The sequence below is a fragment of the Nomascus leucogenys genome, chromosome 10 (genome assembly GCF_006542625.1).
Source record: "Nomascus leucogenys isolate Asia chromosome 10, Asia_NLE_v1, whole genome shotgun sequence".
In the NCBI taxonomy this organism is placed as follows: Eukaryota; Metazoa; Chordata; class Mammalia; order Primates; family Hylobatidae; genus Nomascus; species Nomascus leucogenys.
The window spans coordinates 3,653,935-3,667,871 of NC_044390.1; the positions used below are offsets into that span (position 1 = coordinate 3,653,935).

At 49.8% G+C, this 13,937-nt stretch overlaps 1 protein-coding gene across 5 annotated transcripts in view; it reads right to left on the bottom strand.

Moving 5' to 3' along the window:
- NLRP2 (NLR family pyrin domain containing 2) overlaps positions 1–11,123 on the bottom strand; it is a 30,443-nt gene extending 19,320 nt beyond the window's left edge. Inside the window, exons 1-5 of one of the 5 annotated variants that reach the window (XM_030819629.1) lie at positions 10,986–11,123; positions 10,844–10,916; positions 6,924–6,968; positions 3,994–4,065; positions 162–225 (exon numbers count right to left, since the gene is read on the bottom strand). In XM_030819629.1, the coding sequence (XP_030675489.1) occupies positions 162–225; positions 3,994–4,065; positions 6,924–6,968; positions 10,844–10,916; positions 10,986–11,123 (392 nt within the window). Of the gene's footprint in view, positions 1–159; positions 226–3,993; positions 4,066–6,923; positions 6,969–10,843 lie in introns of all 5 variants that reach the window. The other 4 variants (XM_030819626.1, XM_030819624.1, XM_030819625.1 and 1 more) reach the window with 4 other exon arrangements.
- Positions 11,124–13,937: the final 2,814 nt, after the last annotated feature.

Here is a 13,937-nt window from a genome sequence, read left to right on the forward strand (position 1 = left end):
CACGCCACGGCACTCCAGCCTGGGCAATAAGAGCGAAACTCCATCTCGATACATACATACATCAATAATGCTTTGTGTCACATAGGAAAGTTAAGAGGACTTCAAGTTTATAAAGAGAAACTTGATCCCAAGCTCACTGCAGGAAGATATGGTACAGACCTGGCTTTTCTCCTTTAAAGACTTCTTTAGTCAGGCAGGTGACATCTTCCTCCGTTTCTGTAAACGCTACAAAATACAAACTCATGTGAGCTTGACACAAAATCAGGTGTATTTCCTGTGGAGTCCCAATTAGGGAAAAGGAGTCAGGCTGACAGGACCCCGGGGGAGAAAACAGATAAAGCAAACAAGCTACAAATATGTTTTCTGGCCAGGCGTGGTGGCTCATGCCTATAATCCCAGCACTTTGGAAGGCTGAGGTGGGCGGATCACTTGAGCTCAGGAGTTCGAGACCACCCTGGCCAACACAGAAACCCCGTCTCTACTAAAAATGCAAAAATTAGCCGCCAGGCATAGTGGCGCATGCCTGTAATCTCAGCTACTTGGGAGGCCGAGAGGCATGAGAATTGCTTGAACCTGGGAGGTGGAGGTTGCAGTAAGAGATCGCACTACTGCACTCCGCCCTGGGCAACAAAGCAAGACTCCATCTCAATAAAATAAATAAGCTTTCTTCCATGGTTCAGGGCATACAAACAAGAGGAAACAGGTCAGCTATAGGTCTGTTTGAGACAGTCTCACTATGTTGCCCAGGCTGGAGTGCAGTGGCACAATCTCAGCTTACTGCAACCTCCGCCTCCCGGGTTCAAGCGATTCTCCTGCCTCAGCTTCCCGAGTAACTGGAATTACAGGCATGTGCCACTGAGTATAGGCTAATTTTTGTATTTTTAGTAGAGACGGGGTTTTGCCATGTTGGCCAGACCAGTCTAGAACTCCTGACCTCAGGTGATCCACCCACCTCAGCCTCCCAAAGTGCTGGGATTACAGGCGTGAACCACTGCACCGGGCCAGGTCTGCTTTTATGGTCCAGGGGATACGGCCCAAGACGTTTGGCCTTCCTGGCCAGATCACACACAGAGCTCACAAACTCCCTGCTTGCCGTGAAACGCCTCAGTTTATCAAACACCTCTGCTGAAGGAAGACTGCCAAGTTAAACCCCCTGTTGACATTATCAATCAGCCCAAGCCCTATTCTATAAAATCTGCAGGAAGCTTTGGTCTCCTGGCAATGAGCTTCTCTCATGACAACCTGCCCGCTGTGGTCTCTCTGCCAATGTCTTTTCCTACTTTCTCCAGTAAATCTGCCTTTCTTTACCTATGATTGTCTTGATAAGTTTCTTTACCCACCATGCCACCAGGCACTGTTCATCCACATTTCCCGCTGAAGCATGATGATGGAGCAGGCTCCACAGTGCCCCAAGTCGCACCGGAATTCTTTGTCAAGGTTGTGTGCTAGGCCGGGCACGGTGGCTCACGCCTGTAATCCCAGCACTTTGGGAGGCCGAGGCAGGAGGATCACGAGGTTAGGAGATTGAGACCATCCTGGCTAACACGGTGAAACCCCGTCTCTACTAAAATACAAAAAATTAGCTGGGCGTGGTGGCACACGCCTGTACTCCCAGCTACTTGGGAGGCTGAGGCAGGAGAATCGCTTGAACCTGGGTGGTAGAAGTTGCAGTGGGCCAACATTGCACCACTGCACTCCAGTCTGGGCGACAGAGCAAGACTCTGTCTCAAAAAAAAAAAAAAAAAGATTGTGTGCTGGGAATGACATTGGCCAGGTCTAGAGAGATGAACAGGGCAAACAATTCCTTCAACCAAGTTACTCACCTCTATTCTACAGAGCCATAGCAAGAAATACTTGCTATATCAAAAGTCAATGTGGACCAGGCACGGTGGCTCACGCCTGTAATCCCAAGCGCTTTGGGAGGCCGAGGGGGGTGGATCACCTGAGCTCAGGAGTTCAAGACCAGCCTGGCCAACATGGTGAAACCCTGCGTCTACTAAAAATAAAACTAAAAAATGCAAAAATTAGCCAGATGTGGTGGTGGGCGCCTATGATCCCAGCTACTCGGGAGGCTGCGGCAGAATCACTTGAACCTGGGAGGTGGAGGTTGTGGTGAGCCAAGATGACACCTCTGCACTCCAGCCTGGGCGACAAGGGTGAAACTCTTTCTCAAGAAAAAACAAAAATGCTACCAGGAAGATAAGAGGGAACGTGGAGTAAGCAAGGCTGATCTGAAACTGATCACAGGCTGGGTGTGGTGGTTCACACCTGTAATCCCAGCACTTTGGGAGACCGAGGTAGGTGGATCACTTGAGGTCAGGAGCTCCAGACCAACCTGGCTACCCTGGCGAAACCCCATCTGTACTAAAAACTAGCCAGGCATATAGTGGTGGGCACCTACAGTCCCAGCACCTGGGGAGGCTATGGCAGGAAGATCCCTTGAACCCAGGAGGCAGAGATTGCAGTGAGCCAAGATCGGGCCACTGCACTCCAGCCTGCGTGACAGTGAGACTCTATTTCAAAAACAAAAAAAACAGAAAAAAACCTATCACAAAGTCAGCTCAGGCAAGTCACCTACCCAAAAGACTCAATTTTCTCTGTGAGTTGTTTATATTAAAGTTGTCTGAACAATGTACCATAAATACATTTATGCCTGTCAATTTTTTTTTTTTTTTGAGATGGAGTCTCACGCTGTTGCCAGGCTGGAGTGCAGTGGCACGATCTTGGCTCACTGCAACCTCCACCTCCCGGGTTCAAGTGATTCTCCTGCCTCAGCCTCCTGAGTAGCTGGGACTACAGGTGCCCACCACCACGCCCGGCTAATTTTTGTGTTTTTAGTAGAGTTTTCGCCATGTTGGCCAGGATGGTCTCAATCTCTTGATCTTGTGATCCACCCACCTCAGGCTCCCAAAGTGCTGGGAGATTATAGGCGTGAGCCACCACACCTGGCCACCTGTCAACTTTTAAAGAATTTAAAGAAGGCCGGGTGCGGTGGCTCACGCCTGTAATCCCAGCACTTTTGGGAGGCGGGGGGGGGGGGGGGGGGTGCGGGGCAGATCTCGAGGTCAGGAGTTCGAGACCAGCCTGACTGAGATGGTGAAATCTGTCTCTACTAAAAATACAAAAATTAGCTGGGCGTGGTGGCATGCACCTGTAGTCCCAGCTACTCAGGAGGCTGAGGCAGGACAATCACTTCAATCTGGGAGGCAGAGGTTGCAGTGAACAGGGATGGTGCCACTATACTCCAGCCTGGGTGACAAGAACAAGACTTTGTCTCAAAAAAAAAAAAAAAAGTTAGCTGGGTGTGGTGGCAGGCGCCTATATCCCGGCTACTCAGGCGGCTGAGTCAGGAGAATCAGGAGAATTGCTTGGACCTGGGAGGTGGAGGTTACAGTGAGCCGAGATCGTGCCACTGCATTCCAGCTTGGGCAACAGAGAAACTGTCTCAAAACAAAAACAAAGGCCGGGTGTGGTGGCTCACGCTTGTAATCCCAGCACTTTGGGAGGCTGAGGTGGGCGGATCACGAGGTCAGGAGATCGAGACCACGGTGAAACCCTGTCTCTACTAAAAATACAAAAAAAAAATTAGCCGGCGTGGTGGCGGGCGCCTGTAGTCCCAGCTACTCGGAGAGGCTGAGGCAGGAGAATGGCGTGAACCCGGGAGGCGGAGCTTGCAGTGAGCCGAGATTGCGCCACTGCACTCCAGCCTGGGCGACAGAGCGAGACTCCGTCTCAAAAACAAAAACAAAAACAAGAACTCTTTGCACCGTGCTCCTAACTTTCTACAAACTGAGTTCTAATTCTCTGCAACGTTCGTTCTTCCCTCTATTCTTATGGAAGGGAGGTTGGCATTCTCCGGGAGACAGTGGGCAAATTAAGAAGAGTGGAGAGAAAGATTGGAGAGAGATGGGGTTCTTCAAAGGAACAGGAGAAAGCAGCAAGAAGGGGCGGCTTCCCTTGGCTGACTCCAGCGTCGGAGGTCCTGACACCCACCTAGTGCTTCTGCTTTGAAGCGTTCCAGCATTTCCTCCAGGTCTAGAGGTGGTCGTTCTTTCCGTGTTACCCCTGAAGAAAAAGGGGGGACATTACAGGCCTGTTGCTGTGCTGGCAGTGGGACTCCAAGATGGCTCAAGTTCGACCACTGAGTCTCAATAGTTAAACCTAGATTAGGTAATTTACTAGATTACTAAAAAGAATGTGGACAAGGTACTGGATGTAAAAGTGAAAGTACATTAGGCCATGATCCCAGGTTTACGTGCCTTTCTGGTGAGAATTCCTAAGTAGTTCAGAACACATGGTGTGAAAGACACACACACACACACACACACACACACACACACACACACACACAGAGTACTCAGCATAAGGCCACTGGAAAGGCTTTGAGGATTAACTGCCTAGTTTTTCTTTTTTTTGAGAGGTAGTTTCACTCTTGTTGCCCAGGCTGGAGTGCAATGGTGCGATCTCCGCTCCCTGCAACCTCCGCCTCCTGGGTTCAAGTGATTCTCCTGCCTCAGCCTCCCGAGTAGCTGGGATTACCGGCATGCGCCACCATACCTGGCGAATTTTGTATTTTTAGTACACACAGGGTTTCTCCATGTTGGTCAGGCTGGTCTCGAACTCCCAACCTCAGGTGATCTGCCTGCCGGGCCTAACTCCCTAGTTTCTGATGAGGTAAATAAATTTAAAATGAACTGGGAAAGAATGTAAGAAGAAGGTGGAATCAGCCGGGCGTGGTGGCTCACGCCTGTAATCCCAACACTTTGGGAGGCCGAGGCAGGCGGATCATGAGGTCAGGAGATCGAGACCATCCTGGCCAACATGGTGAAGCCCCATCTCTACTAAAACAAAAAATTAGTCAGGCATGGTGGTGTGTACCTGCAAGTCCCAGCTACTTGGGAGGCTGAGGCAGGGGAATTGCAGGAGGCGGAGACTGCAGTGAGCCGAGATCGCTCCACTGCACTTCAGCCTGGCAACAGAGCAAGCGAGACTCTGTCTCAAAAAAAAAAAATAAAAATAAAAAATAAAAAGAGAACAAGGTGGAATCCTAATAAGAGTATCTGCAGCTTAACCCTGGATAATGAAGGGGCGAGTCCGTGGAACTCCTGAAAAGATGCTGGGGAGGCAACTGGACACAGGCATGTGAACTTCAGGACAAAGGCTGGTCTGAGAAGAGCCTTTCGAGTCTTCACCACCAGGTGAGGTGGCTCACGCCTGTAATCCCAGCACTCTGTGAGGCCGAGGCAGACAGATCACTTGAGGTCAGGACTTTGAGACCAGCCTGGCCAACATGGTGAAACCCTGTCTCTACTAAAAATACAAAAATTAGCCAGGCATGGTGGTAGGTGCCTGTAATCCCAGCTACTCGGGAGGCTAAGGCAGGAGAATCACTTGAACCTGGGAGGCGGAGGCTGCAGTGAGATTGTACCACTGCACTCCAGCCTGGGTGACAGAGCAAGACTCTGTCTCAAAAAAGGTCTTCATGAGGCCGGGCGCAGTGAGTGACTCACACCTGTAATCCCAGCACTTTGGGAGGCTGAGGCAGGTGGATCACGAGGTCAAGAGTTCAAGCCCAGCCTGGCCAACATGGTGAAACCCCATGCAATGTAATCCCAGCTACTCGGGAGGCTGAGGCAAGAGAATCGCTTGAACTGGGAGGCAGAGGTCAGAGGTTGCAGTGAGCCGAGACCATGCCACTGCATTCCATCCTGGGCAACAGAGTGAGACTTTGTCCAAAAAAAAAAAAAGTCTTCATGGCCAGGTGTGGTGAATCATGTCTATACTCCCAGCACTTTGGGAGGCCAAGGTGGGAGGATCACTTGTGACCAGGAGTTTGACACCATATCTGGCAACACAGTGAAACTGTCCCTACCAAAAATATGAATATTAGTCAGGTGTGGCAGTGCACACCTGTAGTCCCAGCTACTCAGGAGGCTGAGGTAAGAGGATCTCTGGAGCCTGGAAGGTTGAGGCTGCAATGAGCTATGACTGTGCCACCGCAATCAAGCCAGAGCAACACAGCAAGACTCCATCTCAAAAAACAATCTTCAGGATATAAGTAGCTGATAAGGGCCAGGTGTCATGGCTCACACCTGTACCCCAGCAGTTTGGAAGGGTGAGGCGGGAGGACTGACTGAGTTCAGTAATTCGAGACCAGCCTGGGAAACATAGCAAGACCCTGTCTCTACAAAAAGTGAAAAAAATTAGTCAGGCGTGGTGGCAGGCGCCTGTGGTCCCAGCTACTCAGGAGGCTGAGGCAGGAGGATCACCAGAGCCTGGGAGGTCAAGGCTGCAGTGAGCCATGATTGCACCACGGCACTCCAGCCTAAGAGACAGAGTGAAGCCCTGTTTCAAAAAAAAAAAAAAAAGCCGGCTGTGGTGACTCACGCTTATAATCTCAGCATTTTGGGACACTGAGGTGGGCAGATCACTTGAGGTCAGGAGTTCAAGACCAGCCTGGCCAACATGGTGAAACCCCATCTCTACAAAAACCACAAAAAATTAGCCAGGCCTGGTGACCGGCACCCGTAATCCCAGCTACTCCAGAGGCTGAAGCAGGAGAACTGCTTGAACCCGGGAGGTGGAGGTTGCAGTCAGCCGAGGTCATATCACTGCACTTCAGCCTAGGCGACAGAGCAAGCCTCCATCTCAAAAAACCAAAGTCTCTAGCTTATCCAGATTCAAAGGCCAAGCTTACCCTTCCCTGCTTTGTATGTATTTATAGATTTCCAACAAACGCTATCGTGTTTCAGCTTCCCAGGTCTTACTGCTATGCACCTGCATGACCAGCTCCGCCCTGGAAGCAGGGGTGCGAAGTCCGGCACTTCTTTGCATTCTTAGTGCTCAGCACATTCTCCTTAAAACAAAGGCCCAAGTCCCCAGATCTCACATGAAGAATAAAAGTTGTAAATGAGGTAACTTACCTAATGATAGAGGCTTGTTTTTATTAAACGATTTCAAAGCTGCTTCTGAAAAAGAAGGGGGGAAAAATTTTGCATTTAACATAAGCTCAAGATTTTATTGCCTTCATAAAAGAAAAGATGACACTTAGAACTGGATCACTTGTTCCTTTCTCTTACCTCCTTCCAGTTCAAAATGCTTGCATCTTTTTTTTTTTGAGACAGAGTGTCACTCTGTCACCCAGGCTGGAGTGGCTCGATCTTGGCTCACTGCTACCTCTGCCTCCCAGGTTCAAGCGATTCTCCTGCCTCAGCCTCCTGAGTAGCTGGGACTACAGGCATACACCACCAATGCCCGGCTAAGTTTTGTATTTTTAGTAGAGATAGGGTTTCACCATTTTGGCCAGGCTGGTCTCAAACTCCTGACCTTGTGATCCGCGCCCACCTTGGCCTCCCAAAGTGTTGGGATTACAGGCGTAAGCCACCACGCTCGGCTGCTTGTATCTTTTAATAGCCAGCATTCTTAGATCTGCAGTTGGGCTCAAGGCACTCAATGAGCCTTAGCACAATCTTCTTTGTAGTTTTTAGCTTTTTTCCGAAAAATCGGCTTAGTCTGCCCACCATAGCCACTCTGCTTCCTGTCATAACACTGCTTCCCCTGGGCATACCAAGAATCCTTGCCCTGTGTCACTTTGTGGGGGTGGTGCTTGCCACACTTCTTACAGAAAGTCTGGCGGGTTTTAGGAACATTCACCATGTTTGTGTGAGCGCTATCGGCATGGAAAGAAAATTTGCATCTTTTTCAGAGCCCAGACCCTCGTAAGTTTACAACTCTCTGGGTTTCCTCCTGTTTTCAAACTTGTAACCTCCGGAGGCCAGCTAGAGTTAAAAACCCTCGGCCCGGCGTGGTTGCTCACACCTGTAATCCCAACACTTTGGGAGGCCGAGGTGGGCAGATCACCTGAGGTCGGTAGTTCGAGACCAGTCTGGTCAACATGGTGAAACCCCGTCTCTACTAAAATACAAAAATTAGCGGGCGTGGTGGTAGGCGCCTGTAATCCCAGCTACTCTGGAGGCTGAGGCAGGAGAATCACTTAAACCCGGGAGGAGGAGGTCGCAGTGAGCCGAGACTGTGCCATTCTACTCTAGCCTGGGCGACAAGAGTGAAACTTCGTCTCAAAACCAAAACCAAACCAAAAAAACAAACCCTCATCCATCGTTAAAGACAGGAAACAGGCTGGGCGCGGTGGCTCACGCTTGTAATCCCAGCACTTTGGGAGGCCGAGGCGGGTGGATCACGAGGTCAGGAGATCGAGACCACGGTGAAACCCCGTCTCTACTAAAAATACAAAAAATTAGCCGGGTGTGGTGGCGGGTGCCTGTAGTCCCAGCTACTCGGAGTGGCCGAGGCAGGAGAATGGCGTGTACCCGGGAGGCGGAGCTTGCAGTGAGCCGAGATTGCGCCACTGCACTCCAGCCTGGGCGACAGAGCAAGACTCCGTCTCCAAAAAAAAAAAAAAAAAAAAAGACAGGAAACATTATGCTAAAAAGTGATCTCTAGCTGAAATAAAACTGGCAATTGTTAAATAAAACGATAGGATTTCCTTAAGTTTGAGGAGTATTCCATTATGTAATTAATACCATGTTTTCTTTTTTTTTTTTTTTTTTGAGATGGAGTCTTGCTGTCACCCAGGCTGGAGTGCAGTGGTGCGATCTTGGCTCACTGCAACCTCTGACTCCCTGGTTCAAGTAACTCTCCTGCCTCAGCCTCCCAAGTAGCTGGGACTACAGGAGCGTGCCACTATGCCCGGCTAATTTTTTTATATTTTTAGCAGAGACAGGGTTTCACCACGTTGGCCGGGCTGGTCTCAAACTCCTGGCCTCAAGTGATCCACCCGCCTTGGCCTCCCAAAGTGCTGGGATTACAGGCGTGAGCCACCGCGCCCGGCCTACCATGTTTCCTTTGTGAGGCTTGGGGTCCCAACAATCTTACAACCCAGGCAGTAGGCAGGGTACCCAATGGGCACATTTTCTATTCATCCACTGATGGTCACTTAGACTGACTCTATATCTTGGTTACTGTAAATAAAGCTGCACTGGCCAGGCACTGTGGCTCATGTTTCTGATCCCAGGACTTTGGGAAGCCAAGGCAGGAGGATCGTTTGAGCCCACAGAAGTTCGAGACCAGCATGGGCAACATGGTGAAACCCTATCTCTACAAAAAAAAAAAAAAAAATACAAGAATCAGCGAGGTGTGGTGGGAGGCTATAGTGGCAGGATTGCTCAAGTCTGGGAGGCTGAGGCTGCAGTGAGCTGTGATTGCCCCATTGTACTCCAGCCTGATCAACGAAACGAGACCCCATTTCAAAAAAAAGTGTAGCTGGACATGGTGGCTCACACCTGTAATTCCAGCACATTGGGAAGCCGAGGCGGGTTGATCACACGGTCAGGAGTTCAAGACCAGCCTGGCCAACATAATGAAACCCCATCTCTATTAAAATACAAAATTTAGGGCCGGGCGCAGTGGCTCACGCCTGTAATCCCAGCACTTTGGGAGGCCGAGGCAGGCGGATCACCTGAGGTCGGGAGTTCGAGATCAGCCTGACCAACATGGAGAAACACCGTCTCTACTAAAAATACAAACTTAGCCAGGCGTGGTGGCACATGCCTATAATCCCAGCTACTAGGGAGGCTGAGGCAGGAGAATCGCTTGAACCTGGGAGGCGGAGGTTGCAGTGAGCTGAGATCGTGCCATTGCACTCCAGCCTGGGCAACAAGAGTGAAACTCTCTCAAAAAAAAAAAAACACAAAAAAACAAAATTTAGCCAGGCGCAGTGGCAGGTGCCTGTATAATCCCAGCTACTCAAGAGGCTGATGCAGGAGAATCGCTTGAACCCGGGGGGCGGGAGTTGCAATAAGCTGAGATTGTGCCACTGCACTCCATCCTGGGCGACAGAGTGAGACTTGTCTCAAACAAAAAAAAAAGCGTAAAAAAAAGTTATGGGGTAGAAAGTTTAGAGTTGTTTTAAATGCACTTGCTAGCTGGGTGTGGTGGCTCACGCCTGTAATCCCAACACTTTGGGAGGCCGAGGCGGGCAGATCACGAGGTCAGGACATCGAGACTATCCTGGCTAACATGGTGAAACCCCATCTCTTGTTTAAAATACAAAAAAAAAAAAAAAAAAAATCAGCCAGGCGTGGTGGGACATGCCTGTAATCCCAGCTACTCGGGAGGCTGAGGCAGGAGAATCGCCTGAACCCAGGAGGCAGAGGTTGCAGTGAGCCGAGATCGTGCCACTAAACTCCAGCCTGGGTGACAGTGAGATCCTCTCTCAAGAAGAGTTAAATAACCATAGTTCATGTGCATTTTATTGTATTGTTATTTTTAATTGTCTTTGCCCCCATTATTTTTGATCTAGGATTAGTTAAGTCCACAGATATGTTAGGCCAACTGTACGATACCTGAAAGGGATAGAAACAGGTAGAAAATAAGGACCAGGACAGACACCAGGGTTTATGACGATCCAGCACCTGTGTTCAGAACAAGCAGTCCCTCTCCAAGCCTCAATGCCGTTTTTTTTTTTTTTGAGATGGAATTTTGCTCTTGTTGCCCAGGCTGGGGTGCAATGGCGTGATCTCAGCTCATAGCAACCCCCGCCTCCTGGGTTCAAGTGATTCTCCTGCCTCCGCCTCCCAAGTAGCTGGGATTACAGGTGTCTGCCACCACGCCCAGCTAATTTTTGTATTTTTAGTAGAGATGCTGTTTCACCATGTTGGTCAGGCTGGTCTCAAACTCCTGACCCTCAGGTGATCCAACTGCCTCGGCCTCCCAAAGTGCTGGGATGACAGGCGTGAGCGAGCGTGCCTGGCCTTCTGAATTTCTAAAGTCCTGGAGAGGACATCTGCTTCCTCCTAGGACACAGGGTGGACCGATTTCCACTCACCTCTGAGTTCGTCCTTTGCACTCTCAGACAGATCCATTCGGTGCATCTTTTCAAAGACCTGGATGGTCGCCATCTCCACCCAGTAGCTGTGACAATGGCTGGTGAGGATTTCTGCCAGTTGCTTCCTATCAGCTTTGTCTACCTCCTTGTGGGGGATCTTCTGGAGCTCATTTGCCAGGGAGACGGTCGTGATCAGAGACTTGAACTTGCTCAACTCATCCTGGCTGAGCTGCTCCAGGAGAGCCGGCAGGTTGAAGCCCATCGGCGCCGGAGACACCATCTTGTCCCACGTGGGAGCTGTGATGAGAATTAAGGGAGGAATGGAGAGGGATGGTGATTAGCACTCCTGTCTCAAATGCCAGTCCCCACTGTGCCATGAACGAGGACACTCACCATCTACCCTGCTTCTTCAAGAACAAACTCCCAGCCTGGGCAACATAGTGAGACCCCCATCTCCACAAAAAGTAAGTTAGCAGTGGGTGGGGTACATGCCTGTAGGCCCAGCTACTCAGGAGGCTGCGATGGGAGGATTGCTTGAGCCTGGGAGATTGAAACTGCAGTGAGCCTTGATTGTGCCACTGCACTCCCATCTGGACAACAGAGCAAGACCTTAGCTCATTTTATTTTTATTTACTTATTTTTGAGACAGTTTCACTCTGCTGCCCAGGCTGGAGTGCAGTAGTATGATCTCAGTTCACGGCAACCTCCGCCTCCCAGGTTCAAACAATTCTCCTGCCTCAGCCTCCCGAGTAGCTGGGATTATGGGCACCCACCACCACCACGCTCGGCTACTTTTTGTTTTTTTTTTTTTTTTTTTTTTTTTTTTTTTTTGAGACAGAGTCTCACTTTGTCACCCTGGCTGGAGTGCAGTGCTGCAATCTCGGCTCACTGCAACCTCTATCTCCCGGATTCAAGCAATTCTCCTGTCTCAGCCTCCCGAGTAGCTGGGATTACAGGCATTCACCACTATGCCCAGCTAATTTTTTGTATTTTTAGTACAGATGGGGGTTTCACCAAGTTGGCCAGGCTGGTCTCGAACTCCTGACCTCGTGATTCACCCACCTCGGTGCCCAGCTAGTTTTTCTAATTGCAAAATAACCAGCTACTGTCAGGGTTTTCCCTGAGGGGCTGCTCAGGTTCTAAAAGTTAACCTATAAAGCAAAAACACTCTCTCATTATAGCAAAGTAGTTATACAACAATGAAAGGAGAAGCATAGATCAGATGAGGAAGTGGGGAGCTATGTGGATCACCCAGGAGACAAGACACTTCGTGAAAACTGGGGTGAATATGAAAATGCAAACACACAGCCGGACGCAGTGGCTCACGCCTGTAATCCCAGCACTTTGGGAGGCTGAGGTGGGCGGATCACGAGGTCAGGAGATCGAGACCATCCTGGCTAACACAGTGAAACCCCGTCTCTACTAAAAATACAAAAAATTAGCCGGGTCTGGTGGCGGGCACCCATAGTTCCAGCTACTTGGGAGGCTGAGGCGGGAGAATTGCTTGAACCCGGGAGTGGGAGGCAGAGGTTGTGGTGAGCCAACATGGTGCCATTGCACTCCAGCCTGGGGCGACAAGAGTGAAACTGTCAAAAAAAAAAAAAAAAAAAAAAAAAAAAAAAGGCTTGAAGATGAGTTAGTGGTCGAGCCTGGTTTCAGGACACAGGTGTGTGGCTTTTACTTTACTGAAGCTGGCCGGGGGGCCATGGCTCACGCCTGGAACCCCAACACTTTGGGAAGCCAAGGCGGGAGGACTGCTTGGAGTTTGAGACCAGCCTGGGCAACATGGCAAAACCCTGTCTCTACGAAAGAAATACAAAAAAAAAAAAAAATGTGCTGGGCATAGTGGCATGCACCTGTGGTCCCAGCTACTGAGGAGGCTGAGGTGGGAGGATCACCTGAGCTAGAGAAGTTAAGGCTGCAGTGAGCTGTGATCGCACCACTGCACTCCAGCCTGGTAAAACAAACAAAAACACAACACTGGGGGTGGTGGCTGATGTTTGTAATCCCCGCACTTTGGGAAGCTGAGGTGGGTGGATCACTCCAGTCCAGAAGTTCCAGACAAGCCTGGCAACATAAGACCCTGTCTCTATTTTAAAAACAACAGCAGGGCCGGGTGGGATGGCTCACACCTGTAATCCCAGCACTTTGGGAGGCCGAGGCGGGAGGATCACCTGAGGTCTGGAGCTTGAGACCAGCCTGGCCAACATAGTGAAACCCCATATCGACTAAAAATATGAAAATTAGCCACGTGGTGACAGGCGGCTGTAGTCTCACCTACTTAAGAGGCTGAGGCACGAGAATTGCTTGAACCTGGGAGGTGGAGGCTGTACTGAGCTGAGATAGCACCATTGTACTCCAGCCTGGGCAACAGAGCTAGACTTTGTCTCAAAAAAAAAAAAAAAAAAAAAAAATAGCAGCAACAAAAACTTTACAGAAAGGGTATAACACCTCTCTAGATGATAGCTGTGAATAACTTGAGAATGGCAACTGGCATAGGTATTTGCATAAGACTCAGGTCTGGAAGCTGGACTAAAACAATGCTAAGAGGCTTCGTCACCTCAATGTTTATAAAAGACAATACCTTCTGTTAAGAGGACTCATTAGATGCAAAACCTTGGCACTGCCCAGGACTCCACATACAGCAACCACAGCATCTGACCTGTTCCAATGTATTTTTTTTTGGAGCTCTCTATAGCTCTATCTTAAATCCCCCAAGAGAACAGAAATAAAAGCACACAAACCTATCCTCTTATGAGCCAACATAAACTAGAGTCTCTCTAGATCTAAGCATCTGCTACTCTTTCCCAATTCAGAACTACTGGACTTTATTTTTTGAGACGGTTTCTTTCTTGCTGTGCAGGCTGGAGAGCAATGGTATGATCCCGGCTCCCCGAAACCTCCGCCTCCCAGGTTCAAACAATTCTCCCGCCTCAGCCTCCTGAGTAGCTGGGATTACAGGCATGAGCCACCACGCCCACCTAATTTTATATTTTTAGTAGAGATGGGGTTTCTACAAGTTGGTCAGGCTGGTCTCGAACTCCCGACCTCCAGTGATCCGCCCACCTCGGCCTCCCAAAGCGCTGCGATTACA